This window comes from Enhydra lutris, unplaced genomic scaffold (genome assembly GCF_002288905.1).
Source record: "Enhydra lutris kenyoni isolate GAN:26980312 unplaced genomic scaffold, ASM228890v2 scaffoldscaffold93, whole genome shotgun sequence".
Taxonomy (NCBI): domain Eukaryota; kingdom Metazoa; phylum Chordata; class Mammalia; order Carnivora; family Mustelidae; genus Enhydra; species Enhydra lutris.
In genome coordinates, this window is record NW_019154177.1 from 7,355,568 (window position 1) to 7,376,799 (window position 21,232).

Here is a 21,232-nt window from a genome sequence, read left to right on the forward strand (position 1 = left end):
AAGCTCAGTGGGTTAAAGCCTCTGCCTTCAGCTCAGGTCATGATCCCAAGGTTCTGGGATCGAGCCCCGCATCGGGCTCTCTGCTCAGCAGGGAGCCTGCTTCCTCCTCTCTCTCTGCCTGCCTCTCTGCCTACTTGTGATCTCTGTCTGTCAAATGAGTGAATAAAATCTTTAAAAAAAAAAAAATATGCTTTTTGTCCCTCCAACTAAAGTAACCTATGACTTAATTTCTCCTTTTTTCCTGTACTTAATTATTTTTGCTTGCTTAATAAAAAGTTGTGACTGTATAGCAAATATGATTTTACAACCATGTTTTTTAACCCAGTATAAAAAACTTTCCAGGTTATTATAAACCATAAACATTAACATTCAAAACTTTGTAATACTGCATCATGCAAATATATCAAGGTTAAGTGCTTTCTGAACTACAGAAATGTGGATTTCAGCTACCAATATAGATTTAGCATTTCTTAAATTTATTCTTCTCAAATAAAGAAAAATAAATAAAGGCACACTTTATCTCGAGGAAATAAAGGTATTTTACAAACTACACAAATGGACATATTCTTTCTATTCCTATAAAAACAAATTAGCTAATTAATTATTTCAATCATGTTGCTACCAGCAGGGAATTATTTCCACAATATACATATATTTGTTTTATAAAATATGTTTGAGAGTGAAATGCTCCTATGTGCCTCTAATTATGATAGTGTGATACTCTGCTTCGAAAGGCTCGACCCAAACTGAGTCCAAAAAGGGATATTTAAAGAGAGGAAAAGCAATACGAATTTCTATATCCAAAAGAAACATACTACACCCATCCTCCCCCCTCGCCCCCCAAATTCTAGGCTGGTGATTCCCAAACCTGTGCAGCTTCTAAAATAAATGTTCCCCGGCCTCCAACTAGCTCACAGAGCCAGGACCTTTGGAGGGGGAGCCTGGGAACCTGTATTTGACACTCTGCACCGTACTGTGAGGGGAGGCCAGGGGTGGAAAGAGGGGCGCCCGCGCCCACACTGCCTCTATTCTGTGGGAAGAACAGGCACAGAGTTTTAGTTTATCGCCTCACATCGACGGTGTGTTTCTTCTCCACTCCCACTGAATATTTTGATTCCATGACTCAGTGTATTTTATTTAACGAAGAAAGTTTTCTAGACAGAAGTTTCTAGAAGTGGTCCTTACCACATGCATCTGAGTCATCTGGACTGATTCATCCAAAAATCCAAATCCCTGGGCCTGCGGCAGACCTACTGAATTGGGAACCGGGCAGCATGTCTTCCTTCTTCTTTCTTCATTTTTTAGATTTAATTTATTGAATTAGAGAGAGAGAGCAAAAGAGAGAGAGTGTGGGCGTGCAAGTGAGAGGAGGGGCAGAGGAGGAGGGAGAACCGCAAATAGATTCCTTGCTGAGCACGGACCCCAATGCAGGGCTCTATCTCAGAACCCTGAGATCAGGACCTGAGCCGAAATCAAGAGTCTGACGCTCAACACTCTGGGAGCAACCCGGGTGTCCCACCCTTTTTTTTTTTTTTTTTTTTTTAAAGCTTCGTTTATTTTACAGAGAAAGAAAGGGGTGTAAGAGAGGGGAGAGGCTGAGGGAGTGGGTAAGAAAGTGCAATTTTAAATACATACCCAAAGGCCCAGGGTTATCCACAGAGACAGTAAAGCTTAAGACCCACATCCACAGATGATGGTTAGTGCACCGGCCTTCACTTTCCTTAACTAGAACCCAACAGATCAAAAAGATCTAAGTGGAGAATATGGTCATCTAATCGTTCGCTCTTTCCCTGATCCATCCAATTCATTCTTTCAGCAGATCTTGCTCATTCTTCCCCAAATGTATTTCCACAGGTTAAACCCTCTTACACCCAGGTTCTCATCCTTCTTTGGTTGACAACAGAAATGATGGACTAAAGGGGGCTTATTCTTTAAAAGCAGCAATCCAAATCAAACTCTAGCTTTTTTATATTACAAGTAACAAGAAATTTGTTGAAACTCACCAAGAGAAACATATATATATATATATATATATATATATATATATATATATACACACACACAAAACACAGAGAGCAACAAATAAAAAGAAGTACAGAAATTTATAACCTCTGCACAACAGCCAAGGTCCCACTAACAAATATTTTTTTCATGCAGAAAATTATGCTCGCCATACCTGACACTGTGCAAGTATGTTTACTGCAATTTAATATCCACACAAGCAGGAGAAGAGATTTAATAATTTTTCAGCTGGAATGAATTGACAGCCAGTGGTAGAAAAGTGCAGAGTCCACAGAATCGATAAAAGCCACTGGTATCACAAAGCAGTACTTCTGCCCAGAAAACATCTCACAAAGGTCAGGTTTACAAACCACCAGGTAGCAGTATCACTTTCACATCTTTCCAGGGCTATTAAAATTCCATTAAACAACCTTCCAAAACTAACTTGCAGCCTTTAAAGTTCACCAAAATGATCCCAGAGACAGATCCACCTCAGTTCAGATGCTGAAAGCAAAACCTCTGGTTAACTTCTATCCCCCGTCACCAAAAAAATATTTTGCAAAATTCCGTTCAGAAAAAGAAAAAAAAAACTCAAAGCAAATATGTATTTATTTACAACTATATATGTGGACCTAAGTGGGATGTACCCACTTAGTGAGAATGATGGATACCCGTCAACTCTCAGCAAACAGTTTCCAAAAGTAAGTTATTTCTGTTGTAGATCTTGGAAAGCCGCCACCACGAAGTATCTAGTGTCATAAATTCACGCCTGCGTTATGAGACACAAGTACTCAGTTACGCCTGAACAACAGCTGAAACGAAGCAATACCCCTTGCCCACTTTAAAATTGAGCTTTTCCAGGCGGTATTTTCATTACAGGTTCCAAGTCGCATATGGAATTTCATCAGGCCCCATCAATTCAGGATTAGCAACTCATCCAACATTTACTGAGCACCTACTAAGCCAACACACATACTGCCGCATGCGCCTGACCCCACACCCTCTGGGCTCAGCCTTCCAGCCTAAACCACAGATGGAAGGGAAGGGTAAACGTGCCACGGAGGACGGAGGGTCTCTATCTCTGGGCAGAGAGACATGGCCAGAGTCTTCATTAAGTGCTTTAGTTTTCCTCCCGAAGACATAAACTTCATCATGTTTATTTGATCTCAAAAGCAGAAGGATTTGCACTCAAGCAAAACAGAACACAGGCACCTTCAGACCATAACAGAGAGCAGGGAGCTCCGCCGCCCTGCTCAGACCGACACCCGGCTGAAAGCGCTGCTTTACCGCAGGAAACAGGCCATGTGCTCCTCTGAATCAGTGGTCTCTGCCTCTGGAAAAATCACTTTCTTGAATCCGTCAAAAAATTTAAAAATGCATCCCCATAGATCCAGATCATTAATTATATTCATGCACTTTTGTACGAATGCATTATGTACAGTATGAAATATACACAAAAGGAAAATTCCAAGGAGGAGAAAATACAAGTAAACACAAATGTTACTAACTTCTTCCTGCACGCGGATGCATCGTCTCCCAGGATGACCCAGGGTTTGTACACCCTGTCTCTACAGTGGGATTCCTCTGTGGTTCCTAAGGGCTTCGGACGTGGGACCAGGGCACCACAGAGGCACAGCTAGTGAGGATGGATTGTTTAAGCCTCCCCAGAAAGCCTTTCACAGTGTGAAGCTTTTCAGGGCTCGGCTACAAGTTTTAACCGGGAATGCCAAAATATGCAACTTTAAGAGAGTAGAGAATGTGAATTTCAGTGTGAGAGGACCCTGCTGAGAAGTACTACACCTCTCGGCACTCTCTACACGAGCTCACATGTGAAAATCTTTCAGATCGAACACCAAGCCGGGTTTTTTCTCCTTATAGACAACAAGCTTTCCAGAAGTTTGGAGTCTACACGGCATCTGCGACAATGGCCTACTTTCGATGCAAATCCCCATCAACACTTGACTTTTCTGTTCTCATTTGTTTTCCCACGTCTCGTTATTTTCAATATAATTCTTGATTATATTCAATACTTGCGTATTGGCAAGTTGTTTTGTAGAACACAATGGAGCCCCAAAAATACCACTCCCGTAACAGCGGGGACTGATGACACTCCAGATTTCCTATGGACAGATACAGAAGGTATTCCCGGAAGCTCCCAGGTTTCTGTACTTTGGGCTGTATGTTCTCTGAACTAGGAAAATTCAGAGAATTACGAACAGATGCCATTCTGCCCAACAGCCTCGGGACTGCATCCCCGTTCCCACGTAGAAGGTAAGCTCTTTGCTCAAGGGTCAGCAAACTTGACCCAGTGGCCTCCCTATCTTATCAGCAGCAGTAACCAAAGGCTGATTTTAAGAATGTACGTCATCCTCCCTTTTCTAAGGCATGTGCCTATTAGCAGAAACACGAGCTGTTTCTGACAAATGCTCAATAAATACTTGTCGAATGAATGGAAAAATAACAACTATATAGTTGCAACAGTTAACTTGAGTGAAGGAGTCACTGGCCAGTGTGTTTTCTTCACAGACCATGACGCTAGCATCACAGAAACCCCAAGACTCAGAAGGGCAAGTGGATTCTACTTAGGACCCTAAGCGCACTCCAGTGGCGGTGGCAGTGGCTGACCACGGAGAAGGCTTGCGAGGAGAAGCCCTGGCTGACTGGTGACAGGAGCCTAGAGTCAGGGAAGGTACAGAGGTAACCCAGGGGTGGCCAATTTGTGGACACCGCCCCAGGCCCATAACGGACGTGCTGGAAATCCAGGTGCTTATGCATGTTAAAAGGACCAATGACTTTTGTTACCTGCTTCCTGGTTCTGGGGATTTTAGCTTTCATTAGCCCCACGTGCTATCCTGTCCTTCTAAACTGGGAGGAGCCCCTCAATGACAAGAACCATGTATTTGTCGTTTTGCTTTTCATCTTTTTAGTTCCCAGACAGCACAGTAAACAATCAGCAAGTGTCAGCTGACCCTTTTGTGATACCTTAGGGGATAACAAAAATCACCACCCCTTTTAACTTAAATAAGCACCTTTGCATTCAGAAACCATCCCGGGGGTTGGAGGGTGTCAGCAAACTGACACTTGTGTTGCCCCTCCCACCTCCCTAAGTCCGCTCCTTCCTTGCTCAGCAACCGGAGTTTCCTCTTCAAGATCCTTCTCAGTAGAGGGGAAGAGGGTGAGTTCATTTTACGGCTTCAACCAACAATTCTCAAACTACTGGTTCTCGACTCTAGTTCTCAGCTCTGGCACTACGCCAGACTCACCTGGATTCTAGAAAGTGCAGGGCTCCCCATCATAGGACGTGTGGCGCGACTGATAAAAACGGGAACTGCCAAGTGACTAAAATGAACAGCCAGATTGAGTACAACGATCTATTCTAGATCAACATTCGGCCCTCCTTCTCTGACGGATCTGTGACATATATTCGAATATTAGAAGCAACGGGAGGTTCTGCCAGTCTTCCCTAGTTTGTTTAGGTTAGCTTTCCTCAACGGTGACCAATGAACCCTGTCATCCCTAATTCCCGTTATAAATACAGCTTTAATGGAACACGGCCACGCCCATTCGTGTATGTGTTGTCTGTGGCCGCTTTTATGCTTGGGGGGCAGAAATGAGCAGTTGCCAACAGAGGCCTTAGGGTCCACAAAGCCTAAAAAACTCACTAGCCAGCCCTTTCAAGAAAGGGCTGGTGTGTTAAGGAGTTACAGGAATCTCCCATTGTCCCGCGGTTCACGTGAGGCCACTCTGCTTTAAGGAAAGACCTATATAACTACCTGTTTTCTGCTAACTGCAAGGCACCCAAAGAGGATTTTTGTTTTTACCCCCCCAAAAAAAGAAGAAAAAAAAAAAAAAAGCCGTTTATGAACACAGCCGTCCGCACCGTTAGCAGCCCGGCTAACAGCAGATCATGAGCCGGGCGCCATCCTGGAGAAGGAGCTCGGAGGGCCACTGACTGTCCGGCTCAACCCTGTCCTGAGCACCGGGGCTCAGCTCCGCTGACCCACTGGCAAAATGTGTCTGTGCTTAGATATCAGGAGAGCATGGGAGGGCTTATGTTGGGGGTCCGGGAAACACTCCAGATTTTTTGCACATAAATGAACAGTAATTGCTTCTTTGCTTGACGCCCCCTCGGCTTACGGAGTGTTTCCCGGGCACGTTCTCCTTGCGCAGAGCGCGGCAAACCGGTGCCCCAGAGAAATACCAACGGGAAGCCGGCCAGTTCGGGGTTCTAGAGGTTCCGGGGCCAGGCCTCCGAGGGGAGGGGCTCACTGAACAGGGCCTCACCTCTACTAAGACAGGGCTGGCTCGGCTTTCACTCTTCAAATTTCATTTGAAGAAAGGATTTCCCTTATTGCTTAAAAAAAAATAAGGACTTGAGCACCACTGTCCTAGAAACTCACAGATCTGAATAGACAAAGACCAGGTAAACTGTGCTCTGCTTTGCCAAGGACAGACGTAACTAGCATTCTCTGAAACTAAGTGATTAATGTCGGCTTATTTAAACTGAATGTCTGACATAACCATTTAGGCATCAGGTCCTCCTATCCGGTTACATGTATCATGCACACCACATATGAGTAGCTGTCCCCTTAAAATTTTTTTGAAAAGTTACAATTTAATATTATATTTTGGATTTTTTAAAGAATCAACAGAAGACAAGGCCATGTGCAGACTATATCTTGAATTTCTATATATGACCAGCTAAAAGCAATTTTATACTTCTATATATATTTTATTATATTTATATTTTATGTGTAGTATTTTAATAATTTTATATATATTTTTTATTATTCAATGTCTCTTATGAAAGGAAAATAATTCTTCTTAGTGTCTACAGCCTCGAAACATGTACCTGACTCATTATAAACTATATACTTCCTTTTACACACTCATATCAAAGTATATAAACCACTGTATTTCCTTATTCTTCTCTAGAGCCAGGATTCACCAGTTTGTAAAATTATCTTCCCTCTTTGCAAACATAATACAACATTTTATATCACTTTTATTTTCAGGGTCCATTACATGCACAATCTTGTATTTCTTTTTTCTTTTTAAAGATTTTATTTATTTGAGAGAGAGAGAGACAGCGAGAGAGGGAACACAAGCAGGGGCAGAGGGAGGAGAAGCAAGCTCCCCGCTGAGCAGGGAGCCAGATGCGGGGCTCGATCCTAGGACCCCGGGATCACGACCTGAGCCAAAAGCAGACGCTTAACGACTGAGCCACCCAGGTGCCCACATGCACAACCCTTTAATGTAAGCTGCCTAAAATCCTCCTTGGAAGTTGACAGTATATAACAAACACTTAAATTAAATTATTAATCCTACAGAAGAAAGAAATTTCTCTATGTCAACACAGCACAAATGAAACCAGGAGTAAACAAGACATTTAAATAACTGCCGTATAAATTAACAGGATGTAGTTATTGGTCTCCTTTCCGATCTCAGATCAGAATCAATATACAGCAATCACTGCTAACAGTGATGAGTCAAACGTGGCTTGATAAAAACTATAAAACTCGACGATCCAAGTTCATACATCCGAAAATCAAATACTGCTCATGTCCTTCCCTACATAAAAGGTCAGGAGGCAATGTCTTCTAGATGCATTTCATAATTAATCTTACACACAAAAAACAGCAACTTTGCAAGTCTCAAATAAAACAGAATTCATTTTTTTAAATTTCAACATTAATACTAAAATCACTAAACACCAAGAAACTCTCTCCCTGCTCTGATTATTTCACCTTAATTTATTTACCTTCCCATAACCGGTTTATGCCACTTACCCTGCAAGGGTTTTCAGATTCATGAGGGAGAAAAAAGTAGCAACACACAAATGAGATCTAGAAAAGCACACAATCGCTATAAAAATAGCTCATCCATCATCTCTACATTTTGATTCCAGAGGCAGCAGTGAAAGGTGCTGTTTCCACACCACTCACCCAGCACACTTAGAAAGGTTTGCTCCATCACTTATACAACTGAAACTGATTGATTAGCTGCTAGAGAAAAATCAATACAAATATCCTAGAAAACACTAGCTTGTAAATTCATTCTGGCCCCAACAAAGTCCTGGTCACAGCCTGACATGTTTTTCTAGATATCTAAAATGCAACCATGTCAAACCCCGGTCCCCGAACACCACGATGCCCAGGAATTTTTAAAACCTGAATCTCAGCAGAGGTGAGGAGGTGAGGGGGAAGGTTTCCCCACAGGCTGTTAGAACAATGAGAGGAGAAACTCAAGTTACGTGATAAATCTTATACTCACATTCAGGACTGGCCACAAAAATGATAAACACATTGAGAAAGTGAAAATGTCAAGGGGACTGGGTTGAGAGAAAAAGGTGGGGGGAAGGCAAGGAAATCAACTAACTATAAACTAAATACATACATATTACATATGTATTAATGTATTGTACATATTAATGTATTAATATTATACATATTATATATGCATGTATTTTTTGTAAAAGGCAAATTAAAATTTCTATTTAAAAATATAAATAATTTTTATTTTAATGCTATCCATTCAAAATTTAATGAGCTCTCTCAGTTTCTGGCAGCTGAATGTATAGTCAGTATATTTTTGGTGCTTTGGGAATCCACTGTACATTCAGAATGATTCCACGATTATTTCAGAATCTCTTCTGAATGCTCCCTTCCCTTTTGGTCAGCCCTTAGCCTCTCCACTCATTAGACCACCATGAAATAAATTTATATGAATATAAAATGTTTCATAAATATGCTATTCAGAAAGAAATTGTGCTCTTATTCTATCATAGGCCAGGCAATCTGGGTTCTATCCCCATTCTACAACTGGTAAAGAGTTTTTGAAAGTCATTTGGTATTCCTGACACAAAGTCATCAAAAACTTTAAGAAAAAGAAAGGAAATGACCTTCCAGGATGGGAAATTAACTTCCACAGACAGAGTAGCTCTCATCAAATTTATTGGCAACATATTTAAAAGGGTCTTCATCTTAAAGCAGCCTTTCAAAGAACCACATTGTTTATTATTAATTATAGGGCCATTTAATAATAATGGTATCGCGCAGAATTTAAGGGGTTCTAGCTCAAAGGATATTCCTAACACCTGAATTATTTAGAATTAAATATGCAAAAATCACAGAGATAAGAGAGAATTTCTTCTATTTACCTTCATAATTATTCTTCACAATTTTAAAAGTTCACATATAGAAAATCTGTAAGATCAGTAACATCCCAATGTCTTTTGTAGAAAAAAAGAAAATGAACTCAATCCCTTTAAAATGTAAGCTATCAACAGGCACCTCCCTATAGTGGAAAAAGAGTATACGGCCATTTTCAGCACAAGTTTGCTTTTCTCAAATTAAGAGAATGAAAGGTAATGGTCACACTAAATAGTTTCTATCTACAGAGTCCTAAAATATGTTTTAGCATCAAAAGAAAAGTTGTCATTTGACTCTATTCGTTAATGCCTGTTACAGATTTTCAATATTTTCCCTCAAAATTAGACTTCTTGGATTCACTTAAATTCCTTCAGTTTAAGCAGTTTCAGTAGCATGTCTTCTTCATAAGAAGAACACAGCCAATTACTTCCTGTAAGTTATCTCAAATTCTAACAACAAAGAATATGAAACGTCACAGTAACAAGGAAACCATGGCCTGGAGGGGGCAAGTACCTTCTTCAGAGTGGCGTGGCTGGTCAGCAGCAGAACACTTTTCATATTCAAACTCTCCTATGGCAAAGAGCATTGAATACCTAACTACTTAAAGTTCTCCTAACCATCCTGCCTTGCCTAGGAAGTTATGACCTCAATATTTTAGTAACAGTACCATACATGAATCGAAAGCGCTCACCAGTCCAAAAGTAGCAACTAGTTTCAACTCTAACACACAGATACCAAGACAATGGAAGTTACACAGCCAACATTCCAGGGCCGGGAATAAAAAGGCAACAGACCCACACACACATACCCAAACACATGCTCATGATGATGAAAGCAATACTAACTGGATCTCTTCGAGTGCTTTCTCTGTGAGTAAACAAACGCTACATCGCTGCTGACGTCGGATACAGTCTTTGTAACATTCACCTTAACTGGCCCAACCCACCCACTTTGGCTATGACGATGCTAAGTGACAATAAAGTCTGAACGAAGTCACACCCTGTACTTCCACTGCTCAGAGGGCATTTCTAAAGATAAGTAACATAAATCAGAGAACTAAGTTGGATATCTTTAGGAAAAAAATCTACAATTAGTTTATAAAAACTGATTATTCCTTTCTGGTTTTCACCTCAAGTCAAGCGTAATACATAAATGTGTCCAATTAAGGAGGGCACGTGATGTAATGAGCACTGGGTATTATACAAGACGGATGAATCACTGAACTCCACCTCTGGAACTAATAATACACTATATGTTAATTAACTGAATCTAAATAAAAATCAATCAATCAATGTGTCCATACTAAGTCGTGAAACAATCACATCAAAATGTTAGGAGAGGTTATAGGTGAAGATAGATATAAGGGAGCAAAGAGAATACCTTCACTTCCTAGATGGTGATTTGTCAGTTGTAGATCTTTAAAATAAATTTTCAGAGTCAAGTGAGAAGATGTTTTAAGACTTACATTTAGCTGCGAAGAGAAATGCATAATGTTGGAAAAGTACTTGGAAAGAACTAATTCATACTCCTACCAATTTGCAGTGTTTGGTGGATAGATCATGGAGTTTTAATATCCCCATTTTCTGACAGATACATGGAAAAATAAACACCAATTTAGAATGCCAGGAAAGGCATCATTTTTCAAATAGATGAGGTTTCTGTGCAAATGTATGCCCTTTCTGAACACGCCTTAATGTAGTCATGTTGTACAAAAGACAATCACTCAGACTGTTCTTCATATTAGATAATTACCTGGCTCTAAAACAGAATGCTGGCAGGAGTCAATGAGCTGCCTCTTGTTTCTTGTTCAATATAAGCTGGATGTGAATGAAGGAAGGGACTGAACTCAGGTTGTAAAAATAGAACAAATTTGTTGGGAGGTGTTCATAAATCAATCAAGGTACTTTTCTCTCTATTATGAAGAGCATTCCAAATTCATGTTGATAAAGGCTTTCACAGATTAAATAAAGAAACATGTTCGGAACACATACTATCACTTCTAGGGTGTGAAGTACTAAAAGTAGTACTCCAAGTTACTCGCTAAAAGGACAAGTACATTGCCAATAACTATTAACCCGCAAGATTATGAGACAATAGATTATATCATGTTGGGTGTAAAAACACACCAATGTTATACACACATATTATAAACAAAGACAAAAGAGAAAGTCTATGGTTTAAGCAGTTAGTGTCAACACAACTGTGACTCACATTAAAGATAAGACTCATTATACGCTGAGAGATACCTAAACAATCACATTTTCCAGCAAGTGATGATTTGGAAGCAACTGGCCACCTACACAAAGAGTTATTCTCATTAGGTCTCTTTACTTGTACCACTCTTTGCTGGTCCACAGTTCTGCAGATAAAGAGGGTGATCTTTTTTCTTTTTTTTTTTTTTTGAGGGTGATCTTTATTGACCGATAGTAAAATCTACCTTTTTCAAGGCTCCTGGAAATACTTATTCACTCTACATTCCAAATGTCCAAAAATGACCAAAGAAAGAATTGGAAATCTTGAAAAGTAGTTCACTCAGTCCACAAAAGTCTTCATGCACATTAGATGGTCATGGATTTCATTTTTATTTTTTATTTTTTGTCTTTTCTATGAAGTGACAGTGGGTGATAAAGTTCAAAATACATCATAAGAAAATGCAAGATGGAGGGGCGCCTGGGTGGCTCAGTGGGTTAAGCCTCTGCCTTCAGCTCAGGTCGTGATTCCAGGGTCCTGGGATCGAGCCCCACATCGGGCTCTCTGCTCTGCGGGGGACCTGCTTCCCCCCCGCCCCCGCCTCTGCCTGCCTCTCTGCCTGCTTGTGATCTCTGTCAAATAAATAAATAAAATCTTTAAAAAAAAAAATGGAAGATGGAAAAGTAGTAAAAGAAGAGTAATATGAACACTAGAACCTGGTTGGTTGAATCTGGTAACATTTCTGCTACATAGGCTAAAATATTTATAAACTCTCCAGAAAGCTAAAGCAGCATCATGTATTTAAAGTGAAGGGTTATTTAGAAGAATATTATAAGGGACGCCTGGGTGGCTCAGTTGGTTAAGCAGCTGCCTTCGGCTCAGGTCATGATCCCAGCGTCCTGGGATCGAGTCCCACATCGGGCTCCTTGTTCTGTGGGGAGCCTGCTTCTCCCTCTGCCTCTGCCTGCCACTCTGTCTGCCTGTGCTCGCTCTCTCTCTCTCTGACAAATAAATAAAATTAAAAAAAAAAAAAAAAAAGAATATTATAATTTATTAAGAAGGCTAAAATCGCACATAATTCTAGAAAATCTTACCTTGAAAAGACTGTTTGGCTCTTTCTACTAGTTCTTCTATTGGGTAACTGGCCAAATTTCCTCTGGCGTGTTTAGTTTTGCAGTAAGTACAAGCATTGAGGCACCTGTTCAAATGAGGCAATAAATGAGGCTCAAATTTTTAAAAAAGATAGTACGCACTTAACATGGGAAAAGACCTAAAACATACACCAAGATGTTAATTTATAACATGTGCCACTTGAAATGAGAAACACTGAAAAACCAGTATCCATCATACTTCATACTTACTTTATTTCCACTAGGCACAGAAATTTACAACGTGCAATTCTTTTAAAGCTTCAACTATTCAAAAATAATTGCACAAATCACACAGTATTATCTCCAAATGAACATATCGATGAGGAACAAAGTTTATAAATGCTTACAGTGATTAAGTAATCAAAACAAATTCAAGATCCACATTTTTTTCTAAGCCACTGACATTGCTTGGTCACTATAAAAGTAGAAATTTAGTATTGCTTATGTATACTGTATTGCTTAGAAATAATAAAGCATATTCATTCAACTTTCAACTAATGATATAAGAATAAATAGGCAACATAGCATTCTCACAAAAAAATACACCCTGAGAAATTTTCAGATAACACTTTTCACTCCTGAAGTCAGAAAAAATACATTAAAACAAATCCAATGAATACTCTATAGGATTACATTAGAGAAAGTAAACAAGGAAAATGACATTAGTTTTGAAAAATAAAAAAACAGATTTCCCAATTGTCTGTAGATATAATAAAGAATTATCTTTGAAAAACTAAAATATTGGCTCTACTCTCATAATTTTTAAATATAATTTAAATAGATTTTGTTAACATAAAAAAAAAAGTTACAACATAATAGAACAGTCCTATGCCAAAAAGGCTCAACAACATTGAACAAAAACAACAAGGAAGTAACTCTTCATTGGTTCAACTGCTAAAATGAACAGCAAGGTTTTAAAACACCATTATAATATAAATGTTTTAAAATTTCAAAATGAGAAAAAAATGAACTTTTAATAACTGAACCTGACCAATGTGTAATTTTGTTAATAAGTGACTATGAGATACATACGAATCACTGTACTCAGCGGCCAAATATGCAATGCTTAATTTCTTTTTTTTTTTAAGATTTTATTTACTCATTTGAGGGAGAGAGTGAGTGAGAGAGAAAGACAGTATGAGCAGGAAGAGAGTAGAGGGAGCAAACTCCCCACTGAGCAGGGAGCCTGATGTGGGGCTCGATCCCAGGACCCTTAGATCATGACCTGAGCTGAAGGCAGACACTTAACCAACTGAGCCATCCAGGCGCTATGCAATGCTTCATTTCTGATAATTTTTGCATGGCACTCTTAAGTAACACATATATTTTCAAATGATTTTTACTGTTTATCCAACCACATAACCTTAAAAAACTACCATTCTTTTCTTCCTAAGCTGTGTACATTTTTTTTTAAAGATTTTCTTTATTATTTATTTGACAGACAGAGATCACAAGTAGGCAGAGAGGTAGGCAGAGAGGCAGGCAGAGAGAGAGGAAGGGAAGCAGGCTCCCTGCTGAGCAGAGAGCCCCACGAGGGACTCGATCCCAGGACCCCGGGACCATGACCCGAGCTGAAGGCAGAGGCTTTAACCCACTGAGCCACCCAGGTGCCCCTGTGTACATTTTTTTTTTTAAGATAAAACACAGATTGTGGTCTCTCTCTTAGGAGCACAAATTCTAGTCTCCCAGTTGTTAAAGGTCTTCTCTTCTCAATTTCCATCTGTTTTATAAGAAGGGAAAAGAGAAAACTGTTGCGGGCCTCTCTCTGAGAGGATAACACACTTTTGTTTAGTTTTGACTGAGTATCAGACACTATTCTGGATGTTTTATACCCATTATCTCATTCATCGTTCTAGAGTTCAGTGTTACTATCCCCATCTTACAGATGAAGAATCTACTTCAGAATGTCTGATCATCACCTGACACCACAGAAATACAAGGAGACATAAGCTACAGAGCTGTTCACAGTAGGTAATGTAGAAGAAATCTAGAAGAAATGCACGAATTCCTAAAAACATACAACCTACAAAGATTAAGTCATGAAGAAATCGAAAACATGAATAGATCAATAACGAGTGAAGAGACTGAACCATATCCCACTGTGGAAAAGCACAGGACTGGATAGAGTTTTACTGATGATTTTTGTCAAACATTTTAAAAAGAATGAATACCAATCCTTTTCAAACTCTTCCAAAAAGCAGAAGAGGAGGGAATGCTCTCAAACTCATTTTATAAGGCTATTATTATCCTGATAGCAAAGCCAGATAAGGACATTGTAAGACAAGAGAACTACATGTAAATATTCCTCATGAATACAGATGCAAAAATTGCAAGAGAATACTAGTAAACGAAATTCAAAAGCATACTACAGGAAGAATCATATACCACGGTCAAGTGGAATTCATCCCTCAGAAAAAAGGGTGATTCAACACACACAGATGAAGAAGTGTGACACAACACATTAATAGAATTGAGGACAAAAATCACATGTTCATCTCAACAGATACAGAAAAACTGACAAAATTCAATGTCCAGTCATAATAAGAACACTCAACCAACTGGGTGCAGAATACTGTACCATGAGACAATAAAAACCATACATGACAAACCCTCAGCTAACATCAGACTCAATGGTGTAAGGGTCAAAGCTTTTTCTCCAAGATCAAAAACAGGACAAAGGCATCCACGCTTCCCATTTCTATTCAATCGCACGCATGTAAGTCCTGGCCAGAGGAATTAGATAAGAAAAATAAATAAAAGGCATCTTAATCAGAGAAGAAGTAAAATAATGTTTGCAGATGACATGATTTTTTTTTAAAAGATTTTATTTATTTGAGAGAGGAAAAAAAGACAGCGAGAGAGAGAGAGGGAGCACAAGCAGTGGGGGGAGAAGGAGAAGCAGGACTCTGGGATCATGACCCGAGCCCAAGGCAGATATTTAACAGATTGAGCCACCTAAGCGTCATTACAGATGACAAGATCTTATCCATAAGAAATCCTAAAAACTCCGCCAAAAACCTGTTAGATCTAATCAATGAATTCAGCAAAGGTAGAAGATACCAAATCAACATACAGAAACAAACAAACAAAAAAACCTGAAAAACCAGTAGTATTTCTATACACTAACAATTTATCGGAAAAAGAAACACAGAAAATAAAGTCACTTACAATAACACCAAAAACAGTAAAATACATAAGAACAGTTTTAACCACGGACATAAAAACCTCTACACTGAAAATAATAAGGCGATGATGAAAGAAACTAAAGAAGATACAAATAATTGGAGAAACAGTCCATGCTCAGGGATTGGGAGATTTAATACTGTTAAAACGTCCATACTACTAAAAGATATCTATAGACTCAATGCAATCCCTATCAAGATTCCAATGGCATTTTTTTTTTTACAGAAATAGAGAAAATAATCTTACAATTTGTCTGGAACTACAAAATACTCTTAATAATAGCCAAAACAGTACTGAGAAATGGGAACACAGGAAGCATCACATTTCCTGATTTCACACAATATTACAAAGCTACGGTGATCAAAACAGTATGGTACTGACTTAAAAGCAAATAGACAAGTGGAAGAGAAGAGCCCAGAAACAAACCTGTGCGTATACACTCAAGTAATATTTGACAAAGGAGCCAAGAGTGTTCAGTGGGAAAAGATTGGTCTATTCAATAAATGCTGCCGGGAGAACTGGAAGTTCTCTTGCAAAAGAATGAAACTAGATCACTGTCCTATGCCACTCACAAGAATTAATTTGAAATGGTTTAAAGATTTAAGTGTAAGACCAAAAACCATAAAAGTTCTAGAAGGAAACACAGGAAGAAACTTCCTTGACATGGGTCTTGGCAATGATTTTTCAGATGTGACACCTTAAAGAACAGCAACAAAATAAAAAGTAAGCAAATAGGACTACATCAAACTAAAAAGCTTCTTCACAGCAAAAGAAGTGATCAACAAAATGAAAAGGCAACCTACAGATTGGGAGAAAATATTTTCAAACCACACATCTAATTCATAATATAATAAGTGATTCAAATATTTGATTATTATTCCATAATAAGAAATTCCTAATATCCAATAAGGACTTTATGTTCAAAATATATAAGGAACTCAATAGCGAAAACAAACAAACAAATAATCCAATTTAAAAATGGCCAAAGAATCAAAATAGACATCTCCAAAGAAGACATACAAATGGCCAACAGGTACATGAAAAAAGGGTTCAACATTACCAGTCATCAAGGAAATGTAAATCAGAACCACAATGAGATATCACTTCACACATGTATGAAGGCGATCATCAAAAAGACAAAAGATAACAAGTGTTGGTAAGGATGTAGAGAAAAGAGAGGGAGCAGCTGGCCACTGTTGGTGGTGATGTACACTGGCGCAGCCACTACCAAAAAACAATATGGAGGTTCTACCAAAAGTTAAAAATACAACACGCATATGATCCAGCAATTCCACTTCCGAGTATATATATCCAAAAGAAAGGAAATCACAATCTCAGATGTCTGCATCCTCATTGTCAGTGCATTATTCACCAAAGCCAAGACACAGAAACCACTTCAGTTTGTCCAACAGTAAGTAGATGAACAAAACTACGGTAGCATGTGCACATATCCACACATACACAATGGAACATTATTCATCCATAAAGAAGAACATCCATTTCCAACAACATGGATGAACACTGAGGGCTTTATTATGCTACGTGAAATAAGTCAGAGAAACACAAAGTGTGTATGACTTCGCTTTGTGAAGATCTACAAACAAATGTGAGATCTACAAAAAGGTGATGAGATCTACAAACAAATTCATAAAAACAGAGAAGAGACTGGTGGTTGCCTGAAGTAAGGAGTGGGGATGGGAAATGGGTGAACGCAATCTAAAGGTAGAAACTTCTAGTTACAAGCATAGTTAAGTTCTGGGAATGTAATATACAGCATGGTTATAATTACCAACACTGTATCTTATATTTGAAAATTTCTGAGAGCTAGATTTTCAAAGTTCCTATCACAAGAAAAAAAATGTTAATCATGTGCAGGGAAATCTGTTTACTAAACTTACTGTGGTAAGCATTTCACGATATAGACATAAATCATTATGTTGTATACTCTGAACTTATACAATGTGATATGTCAATTATATCTCACTAAAAATGGGCGGGGGGGGGGTAGTCTAGTAAGTAGCTTGCTCAAGACATGTAGTTGAGGTTCAAATCCAGGCCTGCCAAATTTCAAAGTTCATGCTGTTTCCATACAATCTGACTCCCCAGAATAAATGTGTGTCAAACACCCTAGTTACATACAGATGCAAATAATAAACTCGTCAATCATCTGACATGAGATGCAAGTAATGTAGGATATGGATTCAAAGATATGACCAGTACTATCATCCCGTATATGAAGTTAGTTGTCTAAAGCATGTGTTTCTCACCTTTATTCTTTAGAAATCTAAGACTAAGTTTCTTTTCTATCCACTAGCCCCAAGTTATTTCACCCTTCTTTACAAATTGTTTTTCGTCTTCTTGCTGGCTCTGGGGCAAAATATGTCATCTCATTTGATATGCCATATCTTTTTAAATTCTGTTGCTCTCTGAGGCACCTGGGGGGCTCAGTAGGTTAAGCGACTGCTTTTGGCTCTCAGGTCATGATCCGAGGCTCCCTGCTCGGTGGGGAGCCTGCTTCTCCCTCTTCCTCTGCTGCTCTGCCTGCTTGTGTCTCTTGCTCTGTCAAATTAAAAAAAAAAAAAAAAATCTTTAAATTCTATTGCTCAGGTTCTCTCTGCCCTTCTCAGGCACCGGAGTAACGTTCAACGCAGCAAGCCCTACCATTCCTTCATCTGTAATATCCCCTTATGATGGGCAGTTGTCACTCAAGGTAAATCAGCATTCTTGCAGAGAATCTGCTCTCTTTGCCTCCTGAAACTACTTCAAGTCTCCTGACCCCTTTCTCTTATTTCTATTACCAATGGAGAGCTCCATACATTAAGGAGACAATCTTAATAAAAGCTACTAATATTTCTGACTTGGGCTATTTCTTAAAAGTAACTATCTTGAGGGACACTGGACTGAAGAAGGGGAAGGAAAACAGAGGAAGGGAAGGGAAACATGTATTTGAAACATTTATAACATGAATGAATGAACACATGTAAAGTATTTAGAACAGTGTCTGTACCTAGTAACTGATTGGTAACTGTTGGCCACTGTTTGTTTAATGTGACTGTTCTAAACAATTCTATAAAGAAATAATTATGCATTATCCTGTTCCAGGTATACCTAACTTTATGGAACAGATGTACCGCTGATGGGTTGGCTCAAACCAACTGTGGAAACCAAATCGTGTTTTCCTACGCGATCACTTAATAAAGGTGGAAGTATACCCCCATGGAAAACTCCCTATTGAAAATCCACTAGAACATCTTAATAAAACAGGGTGATATTTGGAAACATTTATAATAATCAAAATAAGCCAGTAAGTATATTACATTAAGAATTAAAAATATTCGGGGCGCCTGGGTGGCTCAGTGGGTTAAGCCTCTGCCTTCGGCTCAGGTCATGATCCCAGGGTCCTGGGATCGAGCCCCGCATCGGGCTCTCTGCTCGGTGGGGAGCCTGCTTCCCCCTCTCTCTCTGCCTGCCTCTCTGCCTACTTGTGATCTCTCTCTCTCTCTGTCAAATAAATAAATATTAAAAAAAAAAAAAAGAATTAAAAATATTCTTCACTAAACTGCTCCCCTAGGGTTAATTAGGGTTGTTGATGTGATATGTTTTTGAAGTTCTAAACTCTTTATTGTATAAGATAGGTTCATCCTTATCTGCAGGTATCAAAACATATTATTTTGATAAAGTGAAAATTTCTATAAAGTGTATTTCTTCAAGCATGTTGTAACAGCACAATCTCAAGCATTAAATCTGCTAAGCCTTACATTTAAAAAAGAGAGAAATCAGTTATAATTCACAGGAAAAATAGGTACAACAAAATCAAAAAAGAAAGAATGAGTTTTTGATGACATTGAGGTTGAAAACAATTCCCTCCACCAACAGGAATTACAATAACCAATTATTTCGACATGACAAGCTTCTAACAAAATAAAGGGATTCATCATAGAAACCTTTACGAGATACTTTCGGTTATCTGTAAACAATTAAATAATTGTCTGGGAGTAGGAACATCAAGCCAATTTCTTCAACCATCAGAAAACAAAAGATCTTTGAAGGTTGACTGTTGCAAGCCAAAACCAAAAAGAGATGCTGTGAAACTCCGAGGAAGATGGAAAATCCTGAAGAGCCCTCAACTGTTCTGACAGAAGAATGACGGGAGCACACCCCACCCACCACTCTGTGTACAGACGTCCCGTGGCCACAGGCCAACAAGGAACTAAACACCTCAAAAGCAGAGACAGATTCAGCATCCAATTTAGCAGTGTAACTCGTAAGTCTTAAAAAGCATCTGTGGCAGAATATTTTTCAGTTACGTAAGCCAGAGAGATGAAATAACAATTTTACAAATTAAAATATTTCAAAGGGCTCAAATGCATAGCAAAATGTCAAATTTAATACCTAAACCACAGAAAGCAAATGAAAACTAAAAGTTTGAACATATTTAGTTTTTTTTTCTTTTAAAGAGCATCTTTAAATATCACAAGTTTTGAAATAATTTAAAAATCAGAGTTATACTTCTAAAAAATTCCCCATACTGATACTGTTTTTTATGGGGAAGGAAGAAAAGCTTACGTGACTCAGAATTCTGTTTCTCTCTGTGTTTTAGGGTCAAAAATAAATTTAAATACCCAAAAATACTATTGGGGACTCAGACGTTAACACATTAAAATAGCATATTCAGTTTCGTCCACATAATTCAATCCATATTTACTTTTAATCAATTGACAAAGTACAATGCTCCTCAAAGCTTCAACCTTACCAAATAAGCCCCTTTACAGAGCTAAACTTTACAAAAATCATGCTGTAGCACCCGCCATGTTCTTCCACATCGAAGTAAAATGAAGCTAACCAAACCAAACCAAAACAAAACAAAAAACTCCTCAAGAAACAAAAGGTTCACACAGGACAGGCTGTGCCAGACTTGGCTGTTCATAGCCTATTGTGAGCCCTGATCTTGGTTTTCAAAGTATTTCCAGGAAAAGCCTTTTGATCTTTTAAGCAAATGTAAGAGATACTCCTATCCTCAGGATCTGATTAGATCTTCAAATGATAACATAATACCTGTTTGCCAAGCTCGAAATCCTGACCAAGCAAAGAAAAAATGACATCCTTAAAAACTAACAAAATACAGTTCAAAAACCTTAAGTTTCCTGTGGTCAGGAAACCTCCAACCTAGACTGAATCTCTCCACTGGGGACACCAATTCCATCTTCTGTCCCCAACTCCAAGACCTTATTCTAACAATTACGGCCTCTCTCTTCAACTGCTACCTTTCTGAAGTTGCTTTTCCTTTTGAAAAAGAAAAGAAAGGAGGGAAAGAAGGAGGGAGCTTAGCAGCAGCCAAACCTTCTCCTACTTACACTGAATTCAAACACAACTGCCAACTCTTATTTTCTTCTTCTACCTCCATTAGCTACGGGGCCACATCCTTTGCTTCAAAAAGATGTTCTAACATATATAAGCTCTATATCCTTACTTCCCATTCCTTTTAGCTAAAACAAATTACCTTTATCATCACTACCCATCAATCTGTGTAAAAAGCACCACACCTTTAAAATCACC

General features: G+C 38.8%; 1 protein-coding gene across 2 annotated transcripts in view; it reads right to left on the reverse strand.

Moving 5' to 3' along the window:
• LOC111138564 (CDK5 regulatory subunit associated protein 1 like 1) overlaps positions 1 to 21,232 on the reverse strand; it is a 653,240-nt gene that overhangs the window by 346,960 nt on the left and 285,048 nt on the right. For both annotated transcript variants that reach the window (XM_022490583.1, XM_022490584.1), the window contains exon 8: positions 12,437 to 12,540. In XM_022490583.1, the coding sequence (XP_022346291.1) occupies positions 12,437 to 12,540 (104 nt within the window). The remainder of the gene's footprint in view (positions 1 to 12,436; positions 12,541 to 21,232) is intronic.